Below are 26,986 nucleotides of genomic sequence, written 5' to 3'. Positions count from 1 at the left end.
ATCATCAGCATTTAAATTCTGCCATTGTGTTTACAAAATCCTCTCATACACTTTCTCTCTGGTCATGAGATGCATGAGTTGGCTAAAGATAAGATGGGCTGAATGGTTACAAAAGCAAAGTAAATAACTTAAAAATCCTTAACTCTTCCAAAAAAAAAAACAAAAACAAAAAAAACCCTCTTAACTCTTCAGCCTTTAGGATCAGATGAAATCACATTCAGTAGGCAAACTGCTTTTGCTATAGTGGAGACATGTGTAATCAATTGTAGAAATGTTTTCAATAAAGCAGTCAAAATAAAAGAAGTCATCTGGAGATGTCATTTATCCCTTAATGATAAGCTGTTGGTTAGGAGACAAAAGGAACTACATATGTGCCTAAGTCAAGCCACAAAAATAAGAACTTTTAATTATAAAAGGATATGCATACGCCGTTGGTAGCCTGTTTTAGAAATAACCTGAGGGGCGCCTGGGTGGCGCAGTCGGTTAAGCGTCCGACTTCAGCCAGGTCACGATCTCGCGGTCCGTGAGTTCGAGCCCCGCGTCGGGCTCTGGGCTGATGGCTCGGAGCCTGGAGCCTGTTTCCGATTCTGTATCTCCCTCTCTCTGACCCTCCCCCGTTCATGCTCTGTCTCTCTCTGTCCCAAAAATAAATAAAAAACGTTGGAAAAAAAAATTAAAAAAAAAAGAAATAACCTGACTGCTCCTCTAAGATAAAAAAGGATCATTCTGGTTTAAAATGGCCATTTAAGGGCAGGTTTCTTAGAGCCTAAGAGGTTAATTTTTCCGGAGCGATTGCCAGACACTTTTCCTTCTGTTTGTTTCTAAAGTGCAACGTGTGTTTTCTGTAATAATATACATATGTTCACGAAGCTGGTCCCAAAGTTTGTCTTGAATTTATTTGAGTGTGAAGTGCCCTTGTTTTTTGTTTGTAACTCTTACAAAAACTGTAAAATCATTAGGAGGAAGAGGGGGAAACAGAGCTAATAAAACTAGACAACCAGGTTGTTAATTCATCAATCCCAACTTGCTTTTTATCAATTAACCACTCGATCCTGGCTTTGGACCAACGCTGCACAGCTTTGGGGTAATGCTTATGAGCTTTGGGTCCACTGTTTTCCCTCCTCCCTGGGGAGGATGGGTTGGAGCATATTTCTTGGAATCTGACTGCGGCTGATTAAGGCTGCCTGAAGCTTGCAAGGTGAGGAAGTGATGCTCTCCTCCCCTCCCCAGTCTGTGTTTACACCAGTGATCAGATATGTTTTGGTGTCTCCTCCCAAATTCTGTTGCCACGCTCAAAGGACCCCATTCCCGGGACTCCCCTCTGACCACCTCCTTTGAGCTTGAGCAGGCAGACGATGAAGTGGTGCCTCTTTAGTAGCGTGTGTGATGGGCAGGCCGACGGCAGGGTCCTTTCCAAATCCAAATGGTCTCCTGTGCCGCAGGTGCTACAGCTGCTACACTACAGATGTGGTTGCCAGTGTCGCCTTTGGCACCCAGGTGGACTCCCGGGGGACTCCTGAGGACCCCTTTGTGAAGCACTGCAGGCGTTTCTTTGCGTACTCCATCCCCAGGCCGATCCTGGTTTTAATCTGTAAGTACAGCTCCCGCCCAGGGCAGCAAGGCAGGGGTCCAGCAAGCTGGCCAGTCCCCGTGACGGCTGGGTGGCCCAGGCATCTCTCGCCACAACTCCAGGTGCCTCTGAGAGTCACCCTGCGGAGTCCGCTCTGCAGAGGCCTTATGTTCCCGGGGCCACCCAGGCTCCTCTTGTCACCACTCAGGACTACCCGTCACCAAGATAGGAAGTGCCCGCCCCTCTCACCACCGCCACAGCAGCAACAGCAGCCGTGACCAGCGCTAAGTGCTTTGCTTGCACCGCCTGTTAGTGCTGTGTTCACTAAGAGAGAAGTATTCTCACCCACTTCACAGATGAGAAAGTTGAGGCTTAGAAAGCCACAGCCTAGATCGGAGCCCAAAGCCTTCCATTTTCTAGGACATGTTTCTCCCCTCCAGCAAAATCCCCTTTGGAAGACTTCTCTGCTTGAAGCCCAAAGCACAGTAAACTAGAAATCATACACGAAGGGTGACTAGCAGGTTACCTAATGCTGTGGAGACTGGTCGATTTATTTTATTTTTATTTTAGAAGGGAGTTTTTACCCTCTGGCCAATTCCAGCATCTTCTTGCTTTTATGGAAGTATTGAAGTGTGGCCATTGTTGTTATTGATTATTGCCCTAACTTCTAACCTTTCTGCCGGGCTGCTAAATTGTATTCATTCCTTGGTCAGTTTCACTCCCATTTCTGAGTCCATTTCTGTGGAAGTCCAAGTCGCCCCCATCAGACCCGCAATCAAATTATCGGAGGAGTTGCTGAGGGGTCAAAGCAGTCCCTTTGCCCCTTGCCCCCTCGGCCCCCCGGGAACTACTCCGCTGCGTCAGCTCCGCTTGCCGTTGACCATGGACATGCCCGGAGGGGGGCGGGGGGGATGGCCCCATTGTCCCAGCCCTGCTACTACCCCTCTCTGAACCCACCTCCCTGCTATCCCACATTGGTTCAGACTCTGGCTCTTGAAATGGGCAGAGTTACCCTCTCCATCCTGGCTCCCGCGCACTGCCTGTACGCAGTGAGCCCACTGTCGATGCCGGGAAGCTGAACTGACCTGAACAACACTGCAGCAGCTCAGCCCCTCAGCCTAAGCCACCCTCTAGGAGGGGATAAGTGTCCCCAGGTGGCTCTGTCCCAAGGCCATGGCAGCAAAGGCACAGGCTTCCTGGCTGGCACAGCAGGGGAGATACCCAAGGGGCCGGCATTCATGCCACCAGCTGCCCCTGGGCAGCAGCTCCTAGAGACCATTCAGGTGGAGCTCTGGGGACAATTATGCAAATAACCAGAAAGTTAAGAAAGTAGATCACTTCCACCACTTGCTAAGATTTAAAACATGGCCTATAATCTGTCCTTTCTTGATGAGATACAAAGACCTTGAACCCTCAGATCTAGGACCTGGAAAATTAATTTCTAAGTATGAGACTGAATTCTTGGGAGCCAGATGGAAGTGGGGATTCAACTGTGCAGACATTTACCGAGTGCTTACAATGTGCAAGGAACGTGAGGAGTCGGGAAGTGAAATGAGGTACAAACCCTGCCGCGAAGAGTGCAGATCCAGAGGGGAGCCCCGGCTTCCAATGACTAAGTCAAGGCCAGGGTTTGCTTCCCTGGCAACAGGCATCTAATAGCCCTGGGGTTATTGCCGCCCCGTTTTCAGTGCCGCTTTTGTTTTTTTTCTTTCAAGTATCATTTCCATCCATAATGGTCCCACTGGCCCGGATTTTGCCCAATAAGAACCGAGATGAACTGAATGGCTTTTTTAACAAACTCATTAGGAATGTGATTGCCTTGCGGGACCAGCAAGCAGCAGAAGAGGTAACGTATCTCACTTGGGCCTGTCGTTGAAACGGAATGGGGCCTAATTTGGTACAGTTCTGTTTCTTCTGTCTCTTCCCTACCCACCCCGCACACCACACTATGCTGGCCTTCAGTGGCCTACCGCTTAGAGCCTTCCAGGGCACTGGAAGGAAAGGAGAAGGGGTGAGGAGGGGGCGAACAAGAAAGAGAAAGGGGAGGGGGAAGGATGGTGGAGAGAAACCCAGATCAAATTGTCCATGCTCTGCCGTGGGTACCCCCCAAAACTCATGGCCTCTCTATTTCAAGCACAGGCAATAGCAGCCCCAAAGAATTTTCTAGGTAAATTTTCACATGTACTTTTCATCGGCATATTCTGTATACTGAAAACTGGCAAGATGGAGTTGTAGAGTGAACAGCACTACCAGTAGAGGGGAGTTTAGGCAGCTCTCAATTAATCCCACCTTGACTTTCAGCATGGAGGATGTTGCTGCAAAGTCTGGGGCTGAGGGCCCTCTCACGCTTCGGCTGAGACCCAGAGGCTTCTTTCCTCCCTAGACTTGCACCATGCTTGGTGCATAGTAGGAATCCGGTAAATATTTGTTGTTTGAACTTGGCTGAGAATAGAAATTGGACTTTTCAGTGTTTGGAAGATAACGTCACTGTTGGATGCATTCATGCATGTATAACACTATTCTTTAAGGGCTTCGTTGCATTCAAGAACATGGCTTCGAGAGGGAAAAAAAACCAGGGCTAACATGTCTTCTCTGGAATTGACTTGTGCAAGCTTTAAAAGAGTTGCTCAAAGATGGGTTCATAGGGCTTAACAAGGGAGGACGTGAGGTCCCTTGCTGCGCCATTGGCCCAGAAAGAGATGGGGGGTTAATTAATGCCTGGATGCACCAGCGGCCTCATCTGCCTGGCTTCCCCCTCTGGAGCCTGTGAGGCAAAGGAGTCTGGTTCAGGGGGCAGGGGACGGTGTATAGAAGCTCACAGCCCCTTGGCCCGCACCATGGTGAACTCCACTCGACGCCCTTGGAGGTGTGGGAAGAATCAGCTCGCTGATATCACTGGCCCAGCTCCGCCTAAAAGGACAGAATATTCTCATCAGGTTCCTGAGTCTCCAGAATGAGGATGAAGCCCGGGGAGGGAGGGGTGAGGAAAGCCGCATTTTCAAACCTCAGTATCGCTCTGAAGGGCTTCCTGATGACAGTTTTGTCACACACCCCAGCCCTCCCCCAGCCCGAAACCCACAGGCTGTGGAATCGGGCTGAAAATTCTAAAACTGTTGCACCGAATGGCTTACTAAGAGGTGAGGGGTTTATTAAAGATCCAATTACTGGGATTGCCTCCAGCTCTTCCTTTTATAAACTCGAGAGCTATTTGTTTCAAACAATGAGCTGATCTGAGAAAAACCTCCCAACCACAAATCCAGGACTGCCCGTGTCAAGACAGAGCTATATGGTTACTAAGAAAACTTGCTTTAAACCCATCTAAACTCTGCAGACATTCCATCAAGCAGATGTGTGTTTGCGCAGTGGAAAATGCAGCACAGATGTTAAAAGGTAAATATTTTTCTAAGCTCTAGCCCGATGGGTGGATTAGACACCTACATCTATCAGGGTGCGTATTTTCCTTGGATATAACCATAAAGCAGCACTGTTTCAGTCCTAAATGGGCACTGTTCAAACAGCCTCTGTGATGCAGTGCAAATAAAAGAAACCCGTCTGCACTAATGCTCTTCTCCAGCGCACGGGCCCTGGAGAGCAGCCCTTTCCTCCGGCCTCTGTAGCTGGAGGTGAAGACAGATTTCTCCCGAGCTCCAATGGCCTTCTAGCAGCCTCCTGAGCAGGGGATGAGAGCAAAGGATGCCAGCTGCGCTTCTACCAAAGCCAAAGGTGCTCTCCCGCCCATGTCGTCCCCACTGCCCTCCAGCAAAGCCACAGGTGAGCCTCAGGGAGGACTGCACAGCACCCTGAGGAGTTTCGCACTCACCAGCGGATAGGCCTGCGCGTTCTCCTCCAGGAGCCAAGGTAGCAGAAGGTACTCACCTCCCACAGGAACCATCATGCCCCGCCCTGCCCCGACTCTGCCTGGCCAGGCTGGCAGTGGAGCCACGACAGCCACCCAGATGTTGGCAGAGCATCAGGAAGGAATCCGGGGGAAGCCAGCTCTCGAGGATGCCGCCTGGAAATGAGAACGAGCAGGCCGGGGTGGAAAGAGGCAGCCAAGTGTGGCTGACCTGAGCAGGCTGGCAGGATACGGAGGCCTTGGCTCCTGAGACTCAAGGTTCTTGATGCCCACAGGCTTAGCTGTGACCCTGCTGGAATCTCAGCAGATGTCTTGCAAGGTCACAAAAGCTGGGCACCAGTAGAGCCGCAAAGGCCTCATGACCCAAACTGCCTGCTCCAAATAGCATCACTTGTAAGCCAATCCAACACAGCCTTTTTCAAAATGCATTCCCTGCACAGCCTTGTTATTTGTGGGATCGTTTATCGCACACCTAACGTGCTCAGCGCAACAGCGCGGCGTGGGCTGGGGGGAGGGGGTGGGACACAGGGTCCTGCCCTGGACACGCTTACACTCTCTTGGAGGAGAAAAAGCAACAACAGGTGAAATAACAGCAATCTTAAAAGATGGAATTAAGTGCTGATGTGTGGGACACAGATTATTAATGCAATAGAAATTCAGAAGTCAATGAATTGAGAAAACGCTGCACCAAGCAAAGTACTTTGAAATTATAATATGTTTCTGCTGGTGGTTCTGATACTCTCCTTTTGCTGTTTGAGCCCCATAAACTTCAGAAAAGAGCAACATATTGGTTGTCACCCATCACATTAAAGAGCTTTTCAAAGAAGGGGTATGCCAGGGATACACTTTGTCAATGTGAAAGCAATATGCAAAAGCTTCTATGGTTACAATTAGTGGCAGTAAAAATATAAAGAATATGCAAATTGCCGATAAGGGAGGTAGGGGGAAATGGTAAGAAAGCTCTAAGCACTTAAATGGGTTAAGGGATCACTGGGGACAAAGGGAGTGGGGGAGGTCTTTGAAGACCAGCTTCCCCAAGGCTAGTTTCCTCCCGCCCCCCAGTTCTGCCAACTTCCTACTGTGTGAGGAAAATGTATGGCCACCCATCCATTAGCCCTGAATGGTGCCTAAGTGCACAAGGGAACGCGTACTTTCGTTTAAATCTATATGATGTTTTCATTGTTTTATTGTTGGAAAACCAACCAACCAAACAACAGTACAAACATGCATAACGTAAAAACTCAACCCCCCCCGCCCCCCCCCCCCCACCCCGTGCTGGTTTCCCCGCCTCCTCCAAATTCACTGTGAACTGCTGGGTATAGATGCTGCTGAACATTTTCTATGCGTGAACAAGTGCGTGCAATTATATATATTGTACGTGTACTGTTTTTACAGAAATGAGGTTCCACTGTGCAGGCTGTTCTGCAACTTGCTGTTTTTTCCTTACCAAAATGGCTTAACACCCTTCCCAATCAGTCCAGATGAACGGCCTCATCCTTTTTTAACGGCAGCATCACAGTCTGCTGTTTGCTGAGAACCAATGCCATGTAAGGGACACTGGGGGTTCCAGGTTCTTGCCATCTCAGATAACCCCACAACGAGGGTACTGGTTCCCATCAAGCTCAGGTGTGTGTCTTCTTCTGTGCCTCCGTCACATGACTCTAAGACCAAAATGGGCATTTTCTCCTTTTGTCCCTTAGAGGCGGAAAGATTTCCTCCAACTGATCCTGGACGCCCGACATTCCTCCACCTCCGTGGGCGTGGAGAGCTTTGACATGGTCAGACAAGTCTTCTCCACCGACTGCGCAGCGGGTCCCTCCCACCTGCACCAGCCCAGACGCCTGTCCAAGCCTCTGACTGTGGATGAGGTCGTGGGCCAGGCCTTCATCTTCCTCATTGCTGGCTACGAGATCGTCACCAACACGCTCTCTTTTGCCACCTACCTCCTGGCCACCAACCCTAACTGCCAAGAGAAGCTTCTGACAGAGGTGGACAGCTTTAATGAGAAATTCGTGAGTACAGTCGTCCTTGTGAAATCCACAGGAAACGTGATTTTGTGTTCGTAGAAGTGAAACTTACTTTTGATAACTTCCTTGCGAAAATCACATGCTAAGTGTATGAGATGAAATAGGGCCCACCTTCTCTGCCTCTCTGGGTTAGCAAGTAAAATGGAGTGTTCAGAACAACAGAAAAATAAAAAGAAGGGGAAGGGAGGGGAGGAGGAGAGGGAGAGGGAGAGGGAGAGGGAGAGGGAGAGGGAGAGGGAGAGGGAGAGGGAAGGGAGAGGAGAGGAGAGGAGAGGAGAGGAGAGGAGAGGAGAGGAGAGGAGAGGAGAGGAGAGGAGAGGAGTATTGTATACGTATCTTCACTGTCTAGGGCTGTACATGAAACCAGGCCTGGCTCAGGGAGGCTGCAAAGTCTTAGCAACAGGTGAGGGTCAAAAGGCAGGGGCAGGAAAGAGGTGTGGTTTCCCACTGCTATGACTGTGGAGTCAGCTCTGGGAGGCAAGTGTGAGGCAGGAAAGGGGACCAAGCTGGAAAGTGGGAGCAGGCATAAGGATGGGCCAACCCAAAGCAGGAATGAAACCCGGGTGAGCACCAAGCAGGAGGGCCATAAATGGAATGAGGTGAAATGGGGATGGCCAGCGCAAAGTCCAGATTCTGGATATTCCTTCTAGATGAGGCTCCTCTTTGGTGAATCTGAAACAAACTTTCAAGAGTGCCAAGCTAGGCTACTTAATCGCCAGATTTTTTTCTGGATGCTTTTGTGTGTATTGCTTTGACTTACAAGTTGTTAAAATCATTTTTTAAATCTGTGCTTTTAAAAGGAAGACCAGGGGCACCTGGGTGGCTCAGTCGGTTAAGCATCCAACTCTTTTTTTTTTTTTTTTTAATTTTTTTTTCAACGTTTTTTATTTATTTTTGGGACAGAGAGAGACTGAGCATGAACGGGGGAGGGGCAGAGAGAGAGGGAGACACAGAATCGGAAACAGGCCCCAGGCTCCGAGCCATCAGCCCAGAGCCCGACGCGGGGCTCGAACTCACGGACCGCGAGATCGTGACCTGGCTGAAGTCGGACGCTTAACCGACTGCGCCACCCAGGCGCCCCAAGCATCCAACTCTTGATTTTGGCACAGGTCATGATCTCACAGTTCATGGGTTTGAGCCCCGCATCAGTGGGGAGCCTACCTGAGATTCTCACTCTCCTTCTCTCTCTGCCCCTCCCCTCCCTAAAAATAAACAAATAATAAATAAATAAATACATACATACATAGATTGAAGACCACCATAATAGACTTCTATTACATGCTGAGCCTACTTGGGATTCTCACTCTCCTCTCTCTGCCCCTCCCCTCACTCTAAATAAATAAATAAATAAATAGATTGAAGACCACCATAATAGACTTCTATTACATGCTGATATAATTATTACATTCACAATTTGGGGAGGTAGCCTGTTCTGTTATTAGAATCATCAGAAGCTTTTTAAAATATATATACTGAGCTGAAAATTGCTTCCCACTTCTTTAACCCACCAGGGAAGTAGATGCAAGGTTAGCCTTTCTTCACCAATGCAGTTCTCCAATATTTTGATATTTCAAATATTTGAAAACTTCATTAACTATGTTACTAATTGCCTCAACTTTTTGGCTCATCATGAGCTCACGGTCAACGTAAAGTTCCACATTCTTATGACATCTGCCAAGCCAGGTCTCCCCAGTCCGCTGCTTACACAATTGATTTTTTTGAGCCTAGATGCAAGAGTTTATATTTATCCTTATTATTGCTCAACTCAGTCAAAATAATTTTGAATCTTGATTCTGCCATCTGTCATATTAGCAGTTCTTCCAGCTCTGTGTCATCTGAGACTTGCTAAGCCTGCCTCCTATTCCATCCAAGTCATTGATTAAAATGTTGAACAGGACAGGGCTTCCCTCCAGGTTGAAATTGATCCATTAATCAATATTCTTAGGGCACGGAGTCTCAACAAGCCATGCATCCAAATAACCCTACCACCTATTCCTACCATCCATCCTATTCTGTTTCATGGGTACTTGTGGTATTTTTCTGTCTGTCTTTCTGTCTGTCCTTCTGTTTGTTTGAAAAGGGACCCAAGATGTCTGGGGTATGTTACAGAAAGAGAAATAAGAGGAGCTGAAGGGCATACCGGTTAGGATGCATTTAGCAGCACATAACAAAACCCCAACCCAAACTGATTTAAGCACAAAAAAACAAAAAAAACCAAAAAAACTGGTGGGGAGGAGGGACTTAATAGTACAGATCACTGAGCAGCTTAGGAATAGATGTGGCTTCAGGCAAGTCTTTCTGGGCCTCAAATATGTGCTCAGGTCCCCGTTTCTCCCCAGTTCTTGGTTGTGCCTCCTTAATACTGGCCCCATTCTCGTTGTGCTTTCTTCTCAAAGCCCAGGCAGCCTGCCAAGAATGTATAGGACTACAGGCTTCCTTGCTCATTACCAAGGGCAAAAAGAATCTGTGGCCCCAAATTCTCAATAACAATCAGGTGAACCCTGGCCAGGATGCTAAGGTCACTGCCCATTCTTGAACCAACTATCATGGCCATGGGAATGGGGGCATGGAAGGGCTTCAGCCAGTTAATCCCACCCCTAGAGTCCATCACACCCATGTCATACGACAGAGAACTCGGGAGACACCTGCCAGAGGAAGTTCTGGTTGCCATCCCAGGAAGGCAGCAAGGGCAATAGTGAGAAATCGCCCCTTGGTCTCAAACAAACCAGAACACAGGTCAAACTAAAGACATTTAAGCATCTAGAGAGTGGTCAACAGTGTGGGAGATAGGGCAGTGTATCGAAGAGGGAGCAGCAGCTCTATGAGGTAGAAGTCATGATCCTTACCTTCATGGAATTTAATCACCAACTGAAAAAAAAAAAAAGGAAAAAAAATACCTCCCTTCCAAATGAAACCCTCCAGGCCAACAGAAGGCATCAAGTAATCAAGTCCAGAATGTGTGGTCCAGCCTCCTTCCAATCCCCCCAGCCCAAGATAGGGCTTCTTTCCCCCAGAGAACTACCTTCCATGGGGCTGTGCAGAATATTACAAGGCACTGAGACCCTATGGGGAAAAAACCAGATTTTGGTAGGTAAAGTTTTTCAAACTGTCATGTGCATAAAAACTATCTGGGGAGATCGTTTAAAAATGCAGAAGCCAGGGCCCTTTCCTCAAAGATTCTTATTCCGTAAGTCTGGGCCAGGGCCTAGGAGCCTGCATTTTAGATAAAACATACCAGGTGATTTTGATACAGGTGGTCCCTGGTTCCACTTTAAGAAGTCAGCCCTAGACTCTCAGGGTCCAAACCCCTCTTCTAAGAAGAAACAGGGTCCAATGCTCTGCCCCAGCAATGGAAGCTCCCTGCCCCCACCAGGTCATTTTCTTTCTCTGAGACAAACTAGGACTGTCTCTGAGAAATAGGAATACATGGGAGTTATCGTTTTTAAAAAATTGATTTGGCAGTCACAGCTGTGTTAATAGTTGTATAAGTGTAACACATGGTACCCACTCAATGAATATTTGTAGGTTCTTTCTTCCTTCCTTCTTTCTTTCTTCCTTCCTTCCTTCCTTCCTTCCTTCCTTCCTTCCTTCCTTCCTTCCTTCTTTCCTTCCTTCCTTCCTTCCTTCCTTCCTTCCTTCCTTCCTTCCTTCCTTTCTTCCTTCCTTCCTTCCTTCCTTCCTTCCTTCCTTCCTTCCTTCCTATAGTCAGAGTTCTGTTAACATGGGCCATCTGTCAGGACATGGAAATGCAGATTAGATGTTCACACTTTCGATATTCTCCTGAAAATTTGCATGTAATGTAGGACTTGTTATAATTTTCCTGTTGCTTTCCATTCAACAAATATTTCTTGAGTGCCAGTTAATGCCAGACTCAGGCCCCAGACCCTACCCCAAGTATCTAGCTCTTCCATGATACCCCTGTAGAACCCCACACATCTCACCCGATGATTTCTCTTGTATCTGTCAATGGGATCGCTGGATTCGAGCTTCAGGGTTTCTTTCCTCTGAGTTATATCCTTTGATAGCAATGTTCTACGAGAGTCCGACAGAAGCTATGTCCCTCTCCCCAAGAACAAGACTGTATATATACACTGTATCAATCCAGGATTTTTTTTTCTGTTGATAGTGATAGAAAACTTAATCCATATTAGCTCAGGGAGTTTATTGACCCACATAACAGAAAACTCCAGAGAGGAGATTTGTCTCGGGTGTGGCTTGATGCAGGGGCTCAAACTCTGTCACTGGAACCCGGTGTTCTCTCTCTCCCCATCTTTCAGCTCTATTCACTCTAGGCATACCCCATTCTCAGACAGGATCTCCCTTAGTGGTCTCAAGACAGCTGTGGAACCAGTGTGTTGAACAATCTGAACTACGTGAGGTACAAACATGGAAACTTTTCGTGTTTTCTCCAATTATCATTTTTTTACTGTGCTCTGATGATCTCCTTTTCCCTTTCCTTGATGATGGCTCCAATAGATCTCAAAGATTTCTGGTCACTTTTCGGCATGAAAAAGTCCAGACTAGTGTGGTCCAGTTTAAAATTTCAGTCTCTGATCCAATTTAATGTCCTTCCATGTCCTTAGCTCACGCTGACCTGTGTGGCCTGAGGAAGCTGCCCCGGGGACAGCCTGTGGTCTGTTTTTAATCCTTCCTAGCCTTTCCCTGTCCCTCCTGGGCCCCCTTCTCCTCCCAGGGTTGGGGCCATCTAACAGAAGTCCCATTCCTACACAACGGAGGCTTCTCTCAGCACCTCCCATGGCGCTGGCACGGGGCCCTGCAGGACTTACCAGAGGGCTCACGGCTTCTGGGCATTGGGATCTCCTGGGCAGTCAGCCCCCTGGAGCAGGTTACTGGCAAGATGGCTCACTCTGAGCCTCCATGCCTCCTTCAGTGTCCATGTGACCCAGGGAGACACACACCTTGGCCACACCAACAGTGGCTGCCCCCTCTGCCCTGACATCTCTCTCCAGTTACTTTTCCTCTGCTCAAATAGGCAGGGAGGGCAAATGAGCAATTCTGCCGTATCCACAGGTGAACGAAATGGAGAACGAAATGCCAGACTCAGCCAGCTGCCCCCAAACTCTATGGGTGTTCTATCCTAGACCCCATCCCTTGGCTCGGGCCCCGGCAACACTCCTATCTAAGCTGATGATTCCTTGTTCCAACGAGTGTTCCTTCAAGTCCTCGAATCCTTCGATAGGCTGATGGGAGGGTAGTGCGGAGCCAGCTCAGGTGCGATGTGAAGCAGCGAGAGTCTCTTTCTTTGAAGTCCCAGCGAAAGGCTCACAGCATCTCACTGGTAGCGATTGGGCCACACGCTCAGCCCTCCACCAATCACAGGGACTGAGGAGATTATGATACTCTGATTGACTTAGACCTGGGTCACTTGCCTCATCCCTGGAGTTGGTGCCTGGGAGCAGCCTCCCAGGAACCACTGAGACCTCAGATGGAGGAGAGGGAGATCCCCAAACCCCTGTTCCTGGGAGTGGGGGGAGAATAGCTGCTGGGTGACCAGAAAACGGTGTGTCCACCCAAGTACCCAGAATCCATGGTCCCCAGATCAGAAGCTCCCACTTTCAAATTTCTGCAATCACACACACCTTTCCGCTGAACTTTCAAAACCCAGATTTCCTGAGCCGTGGGATGGAAGTCCAACAGCACGTCACACTGCTTGCACTCTTGGGCTTCTCAACCGTGAGCATGGCCTGCTCTTATGTCCTTCTCATAACAGTGTGGCCACTTCATGCCACATGTCCTGTGATTTCCACAGAGCCAGTCAACGCTTCCTTATTGGTTAGAGTGAAGTCCCGGTTGGCGGTTGGCCTCGCTGCCTCCTTTATCAGTCAGGATGTGAAACTGTCAGCAGTGAAAGTCACTAATTCAGCAGAACTCAACTTCTGGCATGCATAAGGACACTTGGAGGTCTTCCCTCACTACTGAAGATGCTCTTGGTACATGTTTTACAATTCACACATTCTGTCCAGTAATAGTCCGTGTCCTGCCACCTGTTTTGACCCAAGTGGCCTTGATGTCTTTCTCATTTCGGTGTACATATTTCTGTTTCCAGTTATAATATGGTTATAACCCACTTTATAATTCCTGCTGCTTTGTTCTAAGGCCATATGTGTTTCCTTCCAAATCATCTGGCTTTCCTCTCAATCCACCACCAAAATTCAGCTTAAAACTTTTCCTCTCAAGTCACCCAATCACTTGCCCCATGTTTCCTTTGCCCCATGTTTCCTTAGTCCTATCGAAGGGGCACTACCTTCACTAAATTCAAGCATTGAGGAGCAGGGAGCAGTTTGTATGTGTACTACTCGTAAAATTGAGAAAGCACACCAATTATTTAATAAGACCTTTGTAACGTAGATGCTTCATTGTGTTCTCCAATATCTAATTTTGAAAAGGATCGGAAGGAAAAAAAAAAAAAACCCAGCCCCTTTCCATATAAATTGTGTTTGCTATAGCTTCAGCACTTTATGTGGAAATTATTGACTTTTGATCTGGCCAAACCATTCTCTCTTCTTCTCTTTGGTGCCGGACTGTGCCAGCCGAAATTTATGACCCATTTTCCTTCTGTTTAATTGTTGTTATAAATCTGCTGTGCAGAACCCAGTTGTAAATTTATCACAAATTGGGCTAGATTGATATACAGCCTCTCTTTAGGATAATTTGAACACAGTTATGCCTTAGAAGGAAGGCCAGATTCTTAAAACTTCTCTTGAAGAGCTGCTTTGTAACCATTATAAATATCTAATTAAAATACAACTTACTCTTTCTTTTTCTCTTAAGGATAAAAGCATTCCATGCTGGGTATTTCAACTGATTAGCTCATGCTGCTAATGTGAGCAAGGTTCAGGATTTGTTCCTTGAAGCAGCCAGAGGATCTCAAAGGGGGAAAAAAAGCATATTTTGTGGCCACACACACACACGCCATTTTGCTCCCAACTGGCTGTTTCATAAATATACATCCTTTGTCACAAGAGGAAGGTAGGGTGGAAAAAATGTGTGTAGCTTCACACAAATTTGTCCTCGCTATGGAAAAAAAAAAAAAAAAGTCTCCCAGTTTGGATCGTACCCAGGATGAATCTTCAGGGTCGTCCTCACACCAGGAGTAGGGCATAGTTGATTTTAAGATTCAGGGGAAAAACTGGAAATGGGTTTTCCCCCACTGGACAGGTTCCCTCCCCTTTTGCCCAGGTCTGCTCGAGTCCTGCTGTCCAACATTTTAGGAGGAATATGCTCAGGGGTCCTCGTCGACACGCTCACCTGGCCCCGTGGGGCTTAGAGGTGCATCTGAGCCCTTTCCTGCAGATCCCATAACAGCACAACAGGACACAAAGCTGAGACGTACAAGGCAAGAGGCAGGAACTCAGAACAACTTACAGCCCTAAAGTCATACCAAAGAATCAAAGATAAGAGCAGGGACACCGGCACGGTGAGATCGGCAGCAACAGACCACTAGACTTCCACGGTGGGGCCTGAGACTCTGCGTTTCCAACAACCGCCCAGGTGGTACCAACACTTCAGTCCATGGTCGACGCGCTGTGAGCAGCCAGCTTCCAAACCCTCAGGCCTGCCTCTCCCCGAGTTGTGCTCTATGTGGCAAGCACTTATTCCTAATGCCAAAGCACTGATCCTCCATGACCATTTACATCTTGTTAATAAATTATGAATTTTTTTCAAAACGATCCCGAAAAGAATGATGCCACTCTCACTTTACTGAGAGGGAAAGTGAGGCGAGGGTCACCCAATCTTGGGTATATCTCTAGAGGCGTACTGCCTATAATCCTGAACTCATCTTGCTTCTCCAGGGTGGGAGGCTAGGGGGAGCTTTTGAGTTGATCTGAAGTCATCTTCAAGGCAGATGAAGATGATAACCAGAGCCTTCTCTCACGATGCACATGTAGACTGGAGACCTGTCACATCCAACAGGTACCCACCAGGCTGGACCTTTTAGGCAGGGAGCTCCTCCTAGACCAAAAGCTCCCCTAATGAGCCCTTAGTGTACATGGTAGTCTTAAGAGTCCCCAAATGAGAGTCCATGCAGAGATTACTGTGGTCAAAGAGGACTTCTTTGATGCTATTCCCCTGGGGGCCTGGAGCAAGATGTGGACTATTCTCACTGCAGGTGGAATGTGTCCAACTTGCCCACTCCCTGTCCTTCATTCTAGAAGAGTCTGACCTAGAAAATGAGCCTCTCTCACCCTTTCCTGGCACTCCTATAGCTAATATTAGAGCACAGAAGTCTTGACAGCCTATAAGCGGGGCCTCTCTGGGTGTGTTCTAGAACTCCATCCTGGAAGTCATAATTTGTGGCTACTGCTATGAAAATACCAGTTCCTGGAAAGAAGACAACTCAAGAAAACCCAAGAGTCCCTGAAGCAGGGTGACCCATCACCCTGGATCAGGTGGCAGCCCCAGTTTTTCACTGCCCATGTGATTGTTACGTACACGCACTGATCTTCACGATCCAGGTCACCTGCCCATTTTTTCCCTTGGGGATACCTGCAGGAAGGCAGGGACCATGTGTGCTGTGAGTGAGTGCTGCTCAGGGCCAAGACCTTCCTGTGCCACCACCTGGGGCTCCAAACTCTTCCCCACGGCCTGGAGACGTCCACAGCCCATGCCCACACGCCCACCAAGGAAACTCACCCTCCCTGGCCTTGACCCCCTCCCATGGGTTTCAACAGTGACAGCCACATCCTTAGACCTCACGCCATCCAGGAACTCTGAGAAGCCCCGCTGCCTCTTCCTCTCTTTCCTCTCCTTCTCGTCCTGCTCCTTTTCTGTCTCCTCTCCTCTCTCTCCAAAGTTCACCACACTCTTTAGTCTCCTTGCCCTTGTTCTGGCTCTAGTCCCCGAATCAGAGTGACACAGAAGTTTCCTGGTTCCACCTCCTGACCCACTGCCCACGTGGGAGCCCCTGGCACCCCAGAAGCCTGTAGTTTTGTACCAAGATGTCCCGAATGGGGGCAGTGGGGGCAATCAAGCGAGAGGCAGGTTGAAGAACAGGAAGGACTTACAGATGTTTTTCCTGTGCTTCCCAGATCAGCACTTCAGCACTTTGAATTTTTAGCAATTAATGCTCCAAGCTGCCCCCACCTCATGAGTCCCCGCAGAGAAGTTCTGTCTCAGCAGAGGGAGAGGTGACCCACAAGGAGTGGTTCCTTGGGGAACAGGCCACACCAATCAGCATATATTTGTGCCTTTCATGTCGCAACTCGGAGTATTTTATATTCAATATCTGAGCCTCTAGAGGGCCAGGCTTTGTGAAGCAAATAAGCTGGTGGGGTCAGTGCACATCAATCCAGAAAAGCAAGAATTAGAAATAAACTGGGGAAAGTGGGCTCCACAGGTGAAGCTCAGGGTTCTGTGGGTCCTCTTGGCACTGAGGTAGATTCTCAACTGAATGGCTTATTTATTTAACTACTGCTCTCATTCTGGGCCCTTAAAACATCACAGGTATGGGTTGTATTCCCAACGATTAGCTTTTGGAAGGAAGGAAGGAAGGAAGGAAGGAAGGAAGGAAGGAAGGAAGGAAGGGAGGGAGGGAGGGAGGGAGGGAGGGAGGGAGGGAGGGAGGGAGGAACATATGCCTTTTTTTTTTTAACTCCACTTAACTCCAGTGACCAAAGCTGCTTTCACCCCAGTGGAGCAGGACCTCAGAATGGTCTCAGCTGGCACAAATTTAAAGACTCCCATTCGTTTTTCCATCCATCCATCCATCACTAGGCTTAAAATTTCACCACTTAGAGATCCTTCCTTTGTTTCACCACAGTATCCATTATTAAAATGCCACTTACTCCTGGGAGGGGCAATATAATGAAGTCCCTGCTAGGATATGAGCCCTGCGAGAGCAAGGACGCGGCTGCCTGGCACACTGCTACATCCCAGGGCCTCCAGCAGTGCCTGGCACATAGTAGGCTCGTGATGAATAGGTGTTGGATGAATGAGCGAATGAACAAATGTTCGCTTGCCCCTTCTTTTCTAACTGCAGATAAACTGAAAGCAAATTTGAGTTGGGGAGATGTAGGAAGGCGCACAGGAGAAAACAAGGTTACTGCACCCTGGGAGGAGGAGATGGGAGTCAAAGAGACAAGGTCACGGCCAAGGGAGATGCAGGCAGATGAAGGCAGCACCCGGTGGTCTGTAGTCCTATAATTGTGCTGGGACCCAGAACCTGGCATGCCAAGGAACGGAGGGAACCTGGGCTCTCAGGGTCAGAGGGGATCTTCAGAGCCATCTAAGGCAGCCCCCCACCCAGGACAGATAACATGCCACTGCACTTGAATGCTTCCAGGAGCAAGGAAGTTGCTACCTTATCCTTACATTAAGTTGAAATGTGGTTAATTGCCCACCCGCTTGCCTACTTGTTCTACTTCTCTCAGTTCATGGTATTTGTCTAGTGGAGTCAGCAAGTCAGTAGCTTCCGCCTGGGGAGGCAGGGTGGGGGCTACTTCTATGCTCACTGATCGTCAGCGACTGGGGATCTCAGAGATGGAGAGAGGAAGGGAAACTGAGAAGTCAGTAGAGAACAGGGGCCTTCCTAAAATGTTTGCCTGTAGCCTAGACGTTCAATTTACTCTGTTTTCTGGCAAGTCTGTGTTGCCCCAGGACTGTAGGCAGCATTATCTTTTATTTTGGGTGTTTTGTGTGTGTTGCGTTTGTTTTTTGGTTTGGGGATTTTTTTGTTTTTAGCATTTTGTTTTACAGCTGAATATGGTATGTGTGAAAATAGCAACCACATGAGCTTGTTAGCCCAAGCATATGAATATTCCAGATCAGAAGGGATGTTTGACTCCCCTATGAATTGCAATGTGTAAGGTTTATAAAGTTAAGCACTTAGAATTCTGTCTTTAAAATTTAAATATTTAGATTGGGTCTCTAGGACACAAAAGGCAATGCCTGTTTCTCACTCGCTTAATTTGATTTTTTTTTTTTTCTTTTTGGTAGCACAAGTTGTTTTTCAAAGCCTCATTCCTTGAACGTTCCCTATAGGAGGAATGTAATTAAACTCCACTGGCCTCCCCCTGCTGGGACCAAACTGGGGCCAGAGCTGTAGCAAGCATAAAGCAGATACCCTGCGAAAAGAATCCTTATTATAAAGATGAGAAGAGAATCAACTTCCCTCTGGTTATGAACAAGAAGCTTTAGAAAGCTACCCAGGCTCTTTCTTGCAATGGGCTTAGACTCCAAGACATTTTAATTAGTAATTTAAGACTGGAAGGCAGAGGATAAACTTCTCACCTCCTTAGCTATAGGCAAGAACATCAACTCGGTAAGAAACTGGTTCGAGTGGCTGAGGAGGAGGGAGGGCCGGGGGGAGGGTGTTTCTTGGAGAAGCACAAACTTCTCCATGGAAGTGGTATACCTAGGTATCCTGGCCTTGTCAGTCACGATTTAGGGGTCCCACTCCTTGAAGGCTGTCTTCCCTCTTGTTGGCGACAGGCACCGCCTCTCGCTGGTGCACCTGCTTGGTTGCAGAGTCAAGAAGCTCGCACTGAGGGGAGGGCTCCCAATCACATTCAGACCAAACCTAGACTCTTCTCTCATCAAGGAGGCACTGCCATCCAAGTGAGGGGACACGAGACCTGGGTGCTATGGCCCTCGCCCTGCCAACGGCGCATGTGGAGGCCCTGAGCTGCCACTCACTGGCAGTGTGTCATGGAGGACTGGCATAATAATCTCTGTTCCTCAGTCTTCCTGTCTATAAAATGGGGCCAGCAACAGTATATAGCTTGTGAGGTTGTCTCAAGAATTAAGTGAATGAACCTAGGTACGATTCTGGGCACAGTGCCAGTGTATACGCTATTATCCCCCATTCCCCTTTCTGTGCCTCAGTTTCCTTCTCTGTGAAAGGAAGAGGTAGAACTAGACTTCTTCGCTGGAAGAGATGATGATGATGATGATGATTGAACGTTTATAGGCTAGGCCCTAAACTAAGTTCTTTACATATAAAAGTTAACTCGACTCTCACAACTTTACGAAGCAGGAACTATCACCATCCCCATTTAATCGATGGGGACAGAGAGGCTGTATGAGTCAGGGATATCCAGAGGAGCCGAACCAATGGGGGGAAAGGGGAGGGGGCAGAGAGAGAGAGAGAGAGAGAGAGAGAGAGAGAGTTTTTAAGGAATGGACTCATTAGATTGTAGGGACTGGCAAGTCCAAACTCCACAGAGCAGGCCAGCAGTCTAGAAACTCAAGTCAGGATTCAATGCTGCAATCGTCAGACTGAGTTTATTCTTCTTCAGGAAACCTCAGTTTTTGCTCTCAAGGCCTTTCACTGATTGGATGAGGTTCATCCAAATTATCAAAGGTAATCTCCTTTAAAGTCAACTGATTGTACATGTCAACCACATCTATAGAATATCTTCACAGCCACACCGAGGTCAGTGTTTGATTAAATAGCTGCGTTCTGTGGCCTACCCAAGTCCGCATGAAAGGCTAACCATCACAGAAGCATCGAGAAGATAATCTGTCAAGGGTCATAAACCAGGATCGGGGCCTAACTTGGATTAGAACTCACACCTCCCCACCATGCAGTCTCCATTCTTTTCAGCATTGTCTCTCACGTTCAATGATTCTGAAGCTGCTCCTCCATGCCATGGTGTCCTGCCTGATGGCGTGGGTCAGTGATGGCTCCAGCGTTTCTATAAAGGGGGGCTTCTGGGCTGCCCCTGGGGGGGGGAGCTGGTAGCTGTGTCTGTCCCACACTCTCACGGCATTGAGAAAAATGCCAATTGTCCAAGCAGATGGGGGCACACACCATCATCCGTCACCATCATCTGCACCATCGTGACCTGTCATCCTGGCTCTCTGCTCTGCGGATAAGTTTTCCTAGAAGGTCTTGGCTTTGTGGTGGCTTTTCCCCCATCACTCTGGAACTTTTTCAAGGCCCGTTCTCTGAATATATCAGTTCTCTTTCTCTGTGGCCCACACAGCACAAGATGAAGAGTACGAGGCAGCTTCTTCATTGACCTGCCCCCCTGGGTGCCTACCCCACGCAGCAGGAATATTCCTGACACAAACATCATATCCCAGGGCTGCTTTCTCCCACCACACGCCACTCTTGGTGCTTTTCTCATTTTTTTTGTGACACTGGTCTTGTCTCATGTATTGTACACAGTCCTCCAGCCATCCCAGGCTTTCCCTTTGGGTCCCACGTCCCTGGAATTTCCCATCAGTTGCCTTTCATTGTGTTCTTTGCTCAAGAGCGTGAAATGTGCATCTGAGACATTTGTCCGGCAGCCGATTACCGACCTGGCCCTCTTCTGCCATTACCACGGCACTGTAGAAAGCGAGCTCTGTCCCGCCTCTCGCTGGCTCTCCACTGGACACCAGACTAGATGCTCTCCCGGCTGGCGCCAGCCGTTAACTGCTGCTGAATGCCACCTTCCTCGTCCTGAGACCATGAAGGTGCTGCCTGCCCTCTGTCTCACAAGGATGCTCCTCCTGCCCGACTCCTCCCTGATACGCAGCTGCTCCCCGCTAAGGCCTACAGAGTGCTCCCCAAATCCCCTGAGTCTCTGATTCAAGTGGACCAAGGCCTGGGGATAGAGGGCAGACCCCAGCCCACCTCTAGGCAGAATCTGAGTCCAGGCAACTAGAGACCTCCCAGCACTTCCTTCTCCTATCCACTCGGCCACTGGGATTGAGGGCCACATGCAAATTAAGGCCCAAGAGCAGCCAGGGGTAGTCCCCGTCCTTGAGAACTTACTAGAAACCACAGATATTTGGGAGCCACCCCCAGTGATTCTGATGTAGCTGGCCCGCAGCAAGGCGGGGCATCATGCTTCTTGAAAAGTCTCCAAGCGATTCTACGGTACACCCCAGGCTGAAGAACTGGTGCCATATTCCCCTGAGGTGTATCTGCAAAGTTAAACAGTGACCTTGGGTTGGATAATTAAGGACACGACTAACTTTACAAATAATCAGCATGATTACTGGAGTTGCTTTTTACTTTTGTAGAAGTCACTCATTTGGTCACCTGGAAATAGTGGGGCTTCTGCCACTGTGTTGTGGGGCAGATCCAGCCCACCCAGAGAGCCAAGCAGCAGAGACTCTGCCTGCCATGCCCGCGAGGTGACTGCTCTGAACACTCAGCAGACCAGCCTCTGCGAAAGCACCTCTTAGATTACGACCCTTAGACCTGGAGGACCCCAAACCAGAGGCCATCTGGCCTGCGCCCTCCCACCCCCCTGCCCCCCGCAGGAGCAGGAGGGGCTGTCGCTCCATCTTATGGACAAGACAACGGAGGCCTAGGGAGCTCCCTCAGGCCACGTGTCATCTCAGAATGAAGGGAATGTGTTTGTGGCCGCTCAGAGCGTGTCCCTCCCTCCCTCCCTCTCTCTCTCTCTCTCTCTCATCCTTTCACCTTTCTCCGAAAAGCTCATTTAATGATTCGCCAGCCTGGCTGCAAATCAGTGATTTGTAGACCTGAAACACACTAATGATGTGGTCACCACCATCATCATCATCATCGTCGTCCTAACAGTAAACATTTATGGACCACCGTAATTATTCACGATGATTTTATGCATGAAATAAATCCGACCTAACTCTGTAAAGAAATGGGCCCTATGAAGCAAGATGATTATGTCAATTAGAAATCACCTAGAAACACTGAACGGAAGTGTCTCAAGTTCTGCGACACACGTACCATCTGGCGGTTTTGTTTCTGGGCGTGATTCACTGAGTCACTTTGTACGATTTCAGGGGGCATGGTCTCTCTTCCTTAACTCAGTCTCTAACCTGCGGCCGGTAGTAACTCTCTCCTATTTACCTCAGCTGTGTTAAAGTTCTGCTACAGAAATATCCCATTTCCAATTTGTTTTTATCAAGGAGTGATCCTTTGGGATCAAGTATTCAATATCAAACAATATTGATAATAATTATGATGGGAATAAGAAGAAGAACGGCTATTCATTGAACACGTGTTCTGTGCCCGACCCTGGGCCAAACAATTCTAACAACCAGTTCGCTATTTTTAAGTGCAGAAAATATTTCCTTAAAGATTAGGAAATTGAAACTCAGAGATTAAGTGAAGGGCTCAAGGTGCAAACAGAGCCTAGATGTGAACTCAGATCCACTAGCTCACAGTTCCTTGATGCTGTCTTGGGACTGACCACTAGGTCTGTAGTAGATTGTTCTATGAGAGCAGATGGCTGTCTAAAACCACACGTTCGGACACATTTATGACCCTTACGTTAGCACTGTGATAGCCAGGGCTCTCTCAGGGTGTCAGAAAGTTCCCAGAGTCATTTTCCCTCCTCTCCTGGGTGGTCCCCTCCTTGTCTTCTGCCAGGATAAATGGCATTTGCTACTTAGATCTTTGGCTTTGAGGAACTAAGAAACCCTAATAAATCAAGATGTGTCAGTCTCAACCATAAAAAATTAATTAATTTACTTCAACAACCAATAAACAGATCAAACAACATAAAAATCTACGGCAAAAGAAAGAAAGAAAAAAAACCTAAGCCAAGAAGTATATAGTTTCTTTTTACTTAACATTTGAAAAATTTACATTCTCCTCATCTGCCCTTGGGTGTCTTAAAAGGAAATTCTATCAATATTTCCACGTAAGAAAAATTTTTCTTCTACATAAAATCCACATCAGAATCCCTCTAGTCATTGTGTTTCTTGGGTTTCAACAGACAGTTTCTTCCTTGGGAATAATTCAGATGTCAAACCTGTCATTTATCATTGTATCTAGTAGCATTTTTCTCCCTGACCCTCAAAATTTAACTTAAAGCCCACTTAATAAGGTCTGTGGGTATCCTGACAAATACCCTTCTCAGGCTCTGTGAGATTTCTGGTGAGACAGGCCACAATCCAGCAAAACAAATCCTGTCCATTGCTGGCATCTAAACACTATCCCATTAAATTTCCACACTTGATTTTCTTTCCTACAACTGGAGGAAGGGATGAAAATACCGCCTATGCCTCCAACCCTGATTTCCTCTATCAAACTTGAACGCGTTTGGAGCTGCAACACACATTTTTTTCTGATTAGTTCATTCACTTCCGTGTGAGTTAGGTGAAGTCTGGTCCATCAGTTTAATCCATCCCTGCCAGTGCTCCATCTTGGATAGTCATTTCCAGAAAGGAGCACCTCCTAGTTGTCCAAGTCGAATCATTAGAGACTTCTGCCTTCTCAGCTGGGAAAGCCAGTGACCAAGAAAGCAACAAACTTTCCCCTAGGGATTTGTCTTCCTTAGCCATTTTCAGAAAGTCTGAAGTCAGCAACCTTAGAAGAAAAATAATTTCATATCCCCTCCTCCCCCTGCTCTCCCTCCTTCCCTGTGTCCTTAGGCAGGGTGACATGCTTCTGCTTGCTGACCCCTAGACAAGCTCGGCTGTTGGCCCTGTGACTACACCTGTCTGTTGTCACATCCGGGCACATGATAGGTGCTCAGTGCTTAGGTGAATGAATGAATAAGTGAATGAATGAAAGCTAAAGTTGAAAGAAACTTAGAGACCATTCAATCAAATCCCTTTATTCTACAGGTGAGGAAACTGAGGCAGGGGGCTTTGGGAGACCACCTGAGATCACGAGGTTTTGGTGTGGTTTCCTGACTCCAGGCCTATGCCTGTCACCTGTGCCTGACTCCGAGCTTAGCCTGTGTGCCCTTGACCCTACGTTGTGTCTTTGGAGCAGGGAAAGTCTGCAGCTGTGGTCAGAGAGCGAGTGCCATACAGCCCCCAGCACGAAAGACTCTGTGTTTTCTCTTCTGGATGAACAAAGAGTCTCTTCTTCACTGTACAGGCCTCACCTGCCTTCCTCCCGGTAATTCCTGCTGCCAACAGCCTGTCGTCTAAGCCCAGCCTGGCATTCTTCAAAGATTCCTCAAGGCCATCTGCTCCCTGTCCTCTAAGCTTCGGCTCTGGGGATGTAATGTGCCCTTAGCAAGACGTCAAGACATTACCCCTCCCACCCTTCCAGAACAGACACCGGCATTTCTTCCACAGACAGTATTCCACAATTAAAAAAAAAAAAAATTATAAAAGCTAAAAAAAAAAATACTGGTGGCATACCAGTAGCCTCCAAGTGGGTGACAGTCATCAGTGAAAAACTTAAGCAAATCAGTCTGAATATAAGACATTATCTATTACACTCTGAATGTTAAATTAGTCAACTGGTGGGCATTTCTATAGCTTCGCTACAGACAGGGAACAGCAGAAATTGCTTTCTTCCCTTTGGGTTTAATCACCAAGAAATGTGAGGGCACAGAGATTAAAAACCAAATAATCTCCCTTCCTGCTTGTCCAGCCAGGCTAACCTTCATGCTGCACAGTGTTTACTGGTGGGAAACTGCCAACTTCTAGATGAAAGACAGGGGTGGGCAGGGGGGGTTCTCTCCTGTTATTTCCCTGCCAACCTGCATTCCTTCGGGAAAGAATGAAAATGGAGGGAAAGCGGCCCCTGGTCACTCACCGGGGTTGTTCTCATGGATGTAGACAGACCATAAGTAATTCAGTGAGTCCACTCACAAAGACTCCGCTTGTCTGTGGCTGCAGCATTCAGGCAAGCCAAAGGCAACCAGCACCACCAAAATGCAGCACAAAACTCTTATCAGAAGATACCATTTTTTTCTAAATGTCATATATACAATTTTTATTGGAGCGTGATGACAGATAGTGAATAACTTAACATAAATTTGCATAATATAATACAGCTGTTAATTTATGATCATATTAAAGCACAAAGTTTTGTAGTTTGGGCACTTAAAAGTCGTAATCTTTGGAAACCTTCCCTCCTGTTTGCTCTTTATTTATTACTTACTTAGGATTGCCAGATAAAACACAGGTGGCTAGTTAAATGTAGGTATTTCTGGAAAAAAAATTTACAAAAAAGGGGTGCGCCTGGGTAGCTCAGTCGGTTGAGTGTCTGATTTCAGCTCACGTCATGATCTCACAGTTCATGGGTTCAAGCCCCGCATTGGGCTCTGTGCTGACAGCTCAGAACCTTGAATTCTGTGTCTTCTGCTCTCTCTCTGCCCCTTCCCTGCTCATGCCGTGTCCCTCCCTCTCAAAAACAGACAAACATTAAAAAAAATTAATTTCTGATAAACACAGAATCATTTTGTAGTGTAAGTATGTCTCGTGCAATATTTGGGACATGGTTATACTAAAAAATGATTCATTGCATAGCTGAAATTCACAGTTTGCTGAAGCCTTCTATTTTTATTTGATACATCTGGCAACTCTATTCTGACTTCATAAATACCCTATCCCCTACTGGCTCTATGGTCACAGTGCGGGGAGCAGGTATTGCCTATGGTAGGGCTCTTGGGATCGCTACGCAGAGTCAGAGGGATCAGATCACAGAGGTACAAATGCAAAGGGAGAAACTAAGCTAGGCAACATACCTGAGTTTTCCTGGGGCAGCCCTGGGAGTGTTAGAGCGATGGTTTTCATACTTGTCGACCACAACACATCATAAGAAATATATTTATAAGTCAACCGAGTACAGACATACCCATGTAATTAAACAAATGTTTTATGAAACAATATGTAGTCTTCTAGGTGTGATATACTCTATGTTCTATTCCATTCTATTTCCTTTTTTAAAATGCTGCTCTTAATCCCCTAAATTGAATTCACAATTCCCTAAAGGTTCATAGCCCACATTCTGAAAAACACTGGGTTAGAGGGTTATAACTCAGGAAAGTGAATAAGGAGCTTTTTTTTTTTTTTTAATCCACTCTACAAATGAGGAAATGTGTCAGATCAGTTAAGAGACTTTCCTAGTCCATTTCACTAATTTGTGGCTAAACTAGGAATGAAATTTAGGTCTCTCAGCTCCCAAGCCTGTGTTTCTGGTTTCATTCTACCATACTTTTTAGTGTCCATTTTCCCTATCTCCAACTTATAACACACATTCTAGGATCCACTTTTTTGTTTTATTTTACCTAATTACACTATTCCTAAACCACTTTGTTATTACTTCAGATTCTTCTTTTTTTTTTTTTTTTTATTTTTATTTTTTTAATGTTTATTTATTTTTGAGACAGAGAGAGACAGAGCATGAACGGGGGACGGTCAGAGAGAAAGGGAGACACAGAATCGGAAGCAGGCTCCAGGCTCCGAGCCGTCAGCCCAGAGCCCGACGCGGGGCTCGAACTCATGGACCGCGAGATCATGACCTGAGCCGAAGTCGGACGCTTAACCGACTGAGCCACCCAGGCGCCCCACTTCAGATTCTTCTAAAATTCCCAAGATTTATATCATTGCTGATCTAAAGTGATTATATCATTGCTTATGACATCCACTTGACTTCTAAAAACATTCAAACTAATTCATCTTGGCGCCTACCCTTTGATCCGCAGCATCTTACTTCCCCTCTGCGCCCAACCTTGTCTCACTATTTTGGTGCCTCAGGAGATCTTTACACTTCCATGTACTCTCCCCTGGAGACAGGCACTGCCAGAGATGCAAGAAAAACATAAGGATAGTAACTATTACTTGTTACCATTTGTTCCCTCTAATAGTCCCTTTCGGAGTTGAGAAAACATAGGTTCAGAGAGG

The 26,986-nt window shown here is 47.3% G+C and overlaps 1 protein-coding gene and 3 long non-coding RNA genes across 5 annotated transcripts in view; 2 read left to right on the top strand and 2 right to left on the bottom strand.

The window, feature by feature from the left end:
* Nucleotides 1–26,986, top strand: part of TBXAS1 (thromboxane A synthase 1) — a 156,036-nt gene that overhangs the window by 98,883 nt on the left and 30,167 nt on the right. The window contains exons 7-9 of the mRNA XM_058724107.1: nucleotides 1,443–1,591; nucleotides 3,286–3,416; nucleotides 7,127–7,438. Of these exons, the coding sequence (XP_058580090.1) occupies nucleotides 1,443–1,591; nucleotides 3,286–3,416; nucleotides 7,127–7,438 (592 nt within the window). The remainder of the gene's footprint in view (nucleotides 1–1,442; nucleotides 1,592–3,285; nucleotides 3,417–7,126; nucleotides 7,439–26,986) is intronic.
* Nucleotides 1–26,986, bottom strand: part of LOC131508904 (uncharacterized) — a 161,947-nt gene that overhangs the window by 109,801 nt on the left and 25,160 nt on the right. The window contains exon 3 of one of the 2 annotated variants that reach the window (XR_009260208.1): nucleotides 26,774–26,881. This is a non-coding gene — a long non-coding RNA (uncharacterized LOC131508904). Of the gene's footprint in view, nucleotides 1–26,657; nucleotides 26,882–26,986 lie in introns of those variants that run through there. The other variant, XR_009260207.1, reaches the window with a different exon arrangement.
* On the bottom strand, nucleotides 3,353–5,260 carry LOC131508906 (uncharacterized). Its single transcript, XR_009260210.1, has 2 exons — nucleotides 4,575–5,260; nucleotides 3,353–4,480 (listed from the first exon to the last, which is right to left on the bottom strand). It is a non-coding gene; the product is annotated as an uncharacterized LOC131508906 (long non-coding RNA).
* On the top strand, nucleotides 7,733–10,370 carry LOC131508905 (uncharacterized). Its single transcript, XR_009260209.1, has 2 exons — nucleotides 7,733–8,280; nucleotides 8,528–10,370. It is a non-coding gene; the product is annotated as an uncharacterized LOC131508905 (long non-coding RNA).

This window comes from Neofelis nebulosa, chromosome 4 (genome assembly GCF_028018385.1).
Source record: "Neofelis nebulosa isolate mNeoNeb1 chromosome 4, mNeoNeb1.pri, whole genome shotgun sequence".
In the NCBI taxonomy this organism is placed as follows: domain Eukaryota; kingdom Metazoa; phylum Chordata; class Mammalia; order Carnivora; family Felidae; genus Neofelis; species Neofelis nebulosa.
The sequence above is the reverse complement of the archived record's forward strand: the minus strand, read 5'-3'. Positions and strand labels throughout refer to the sequence as shown.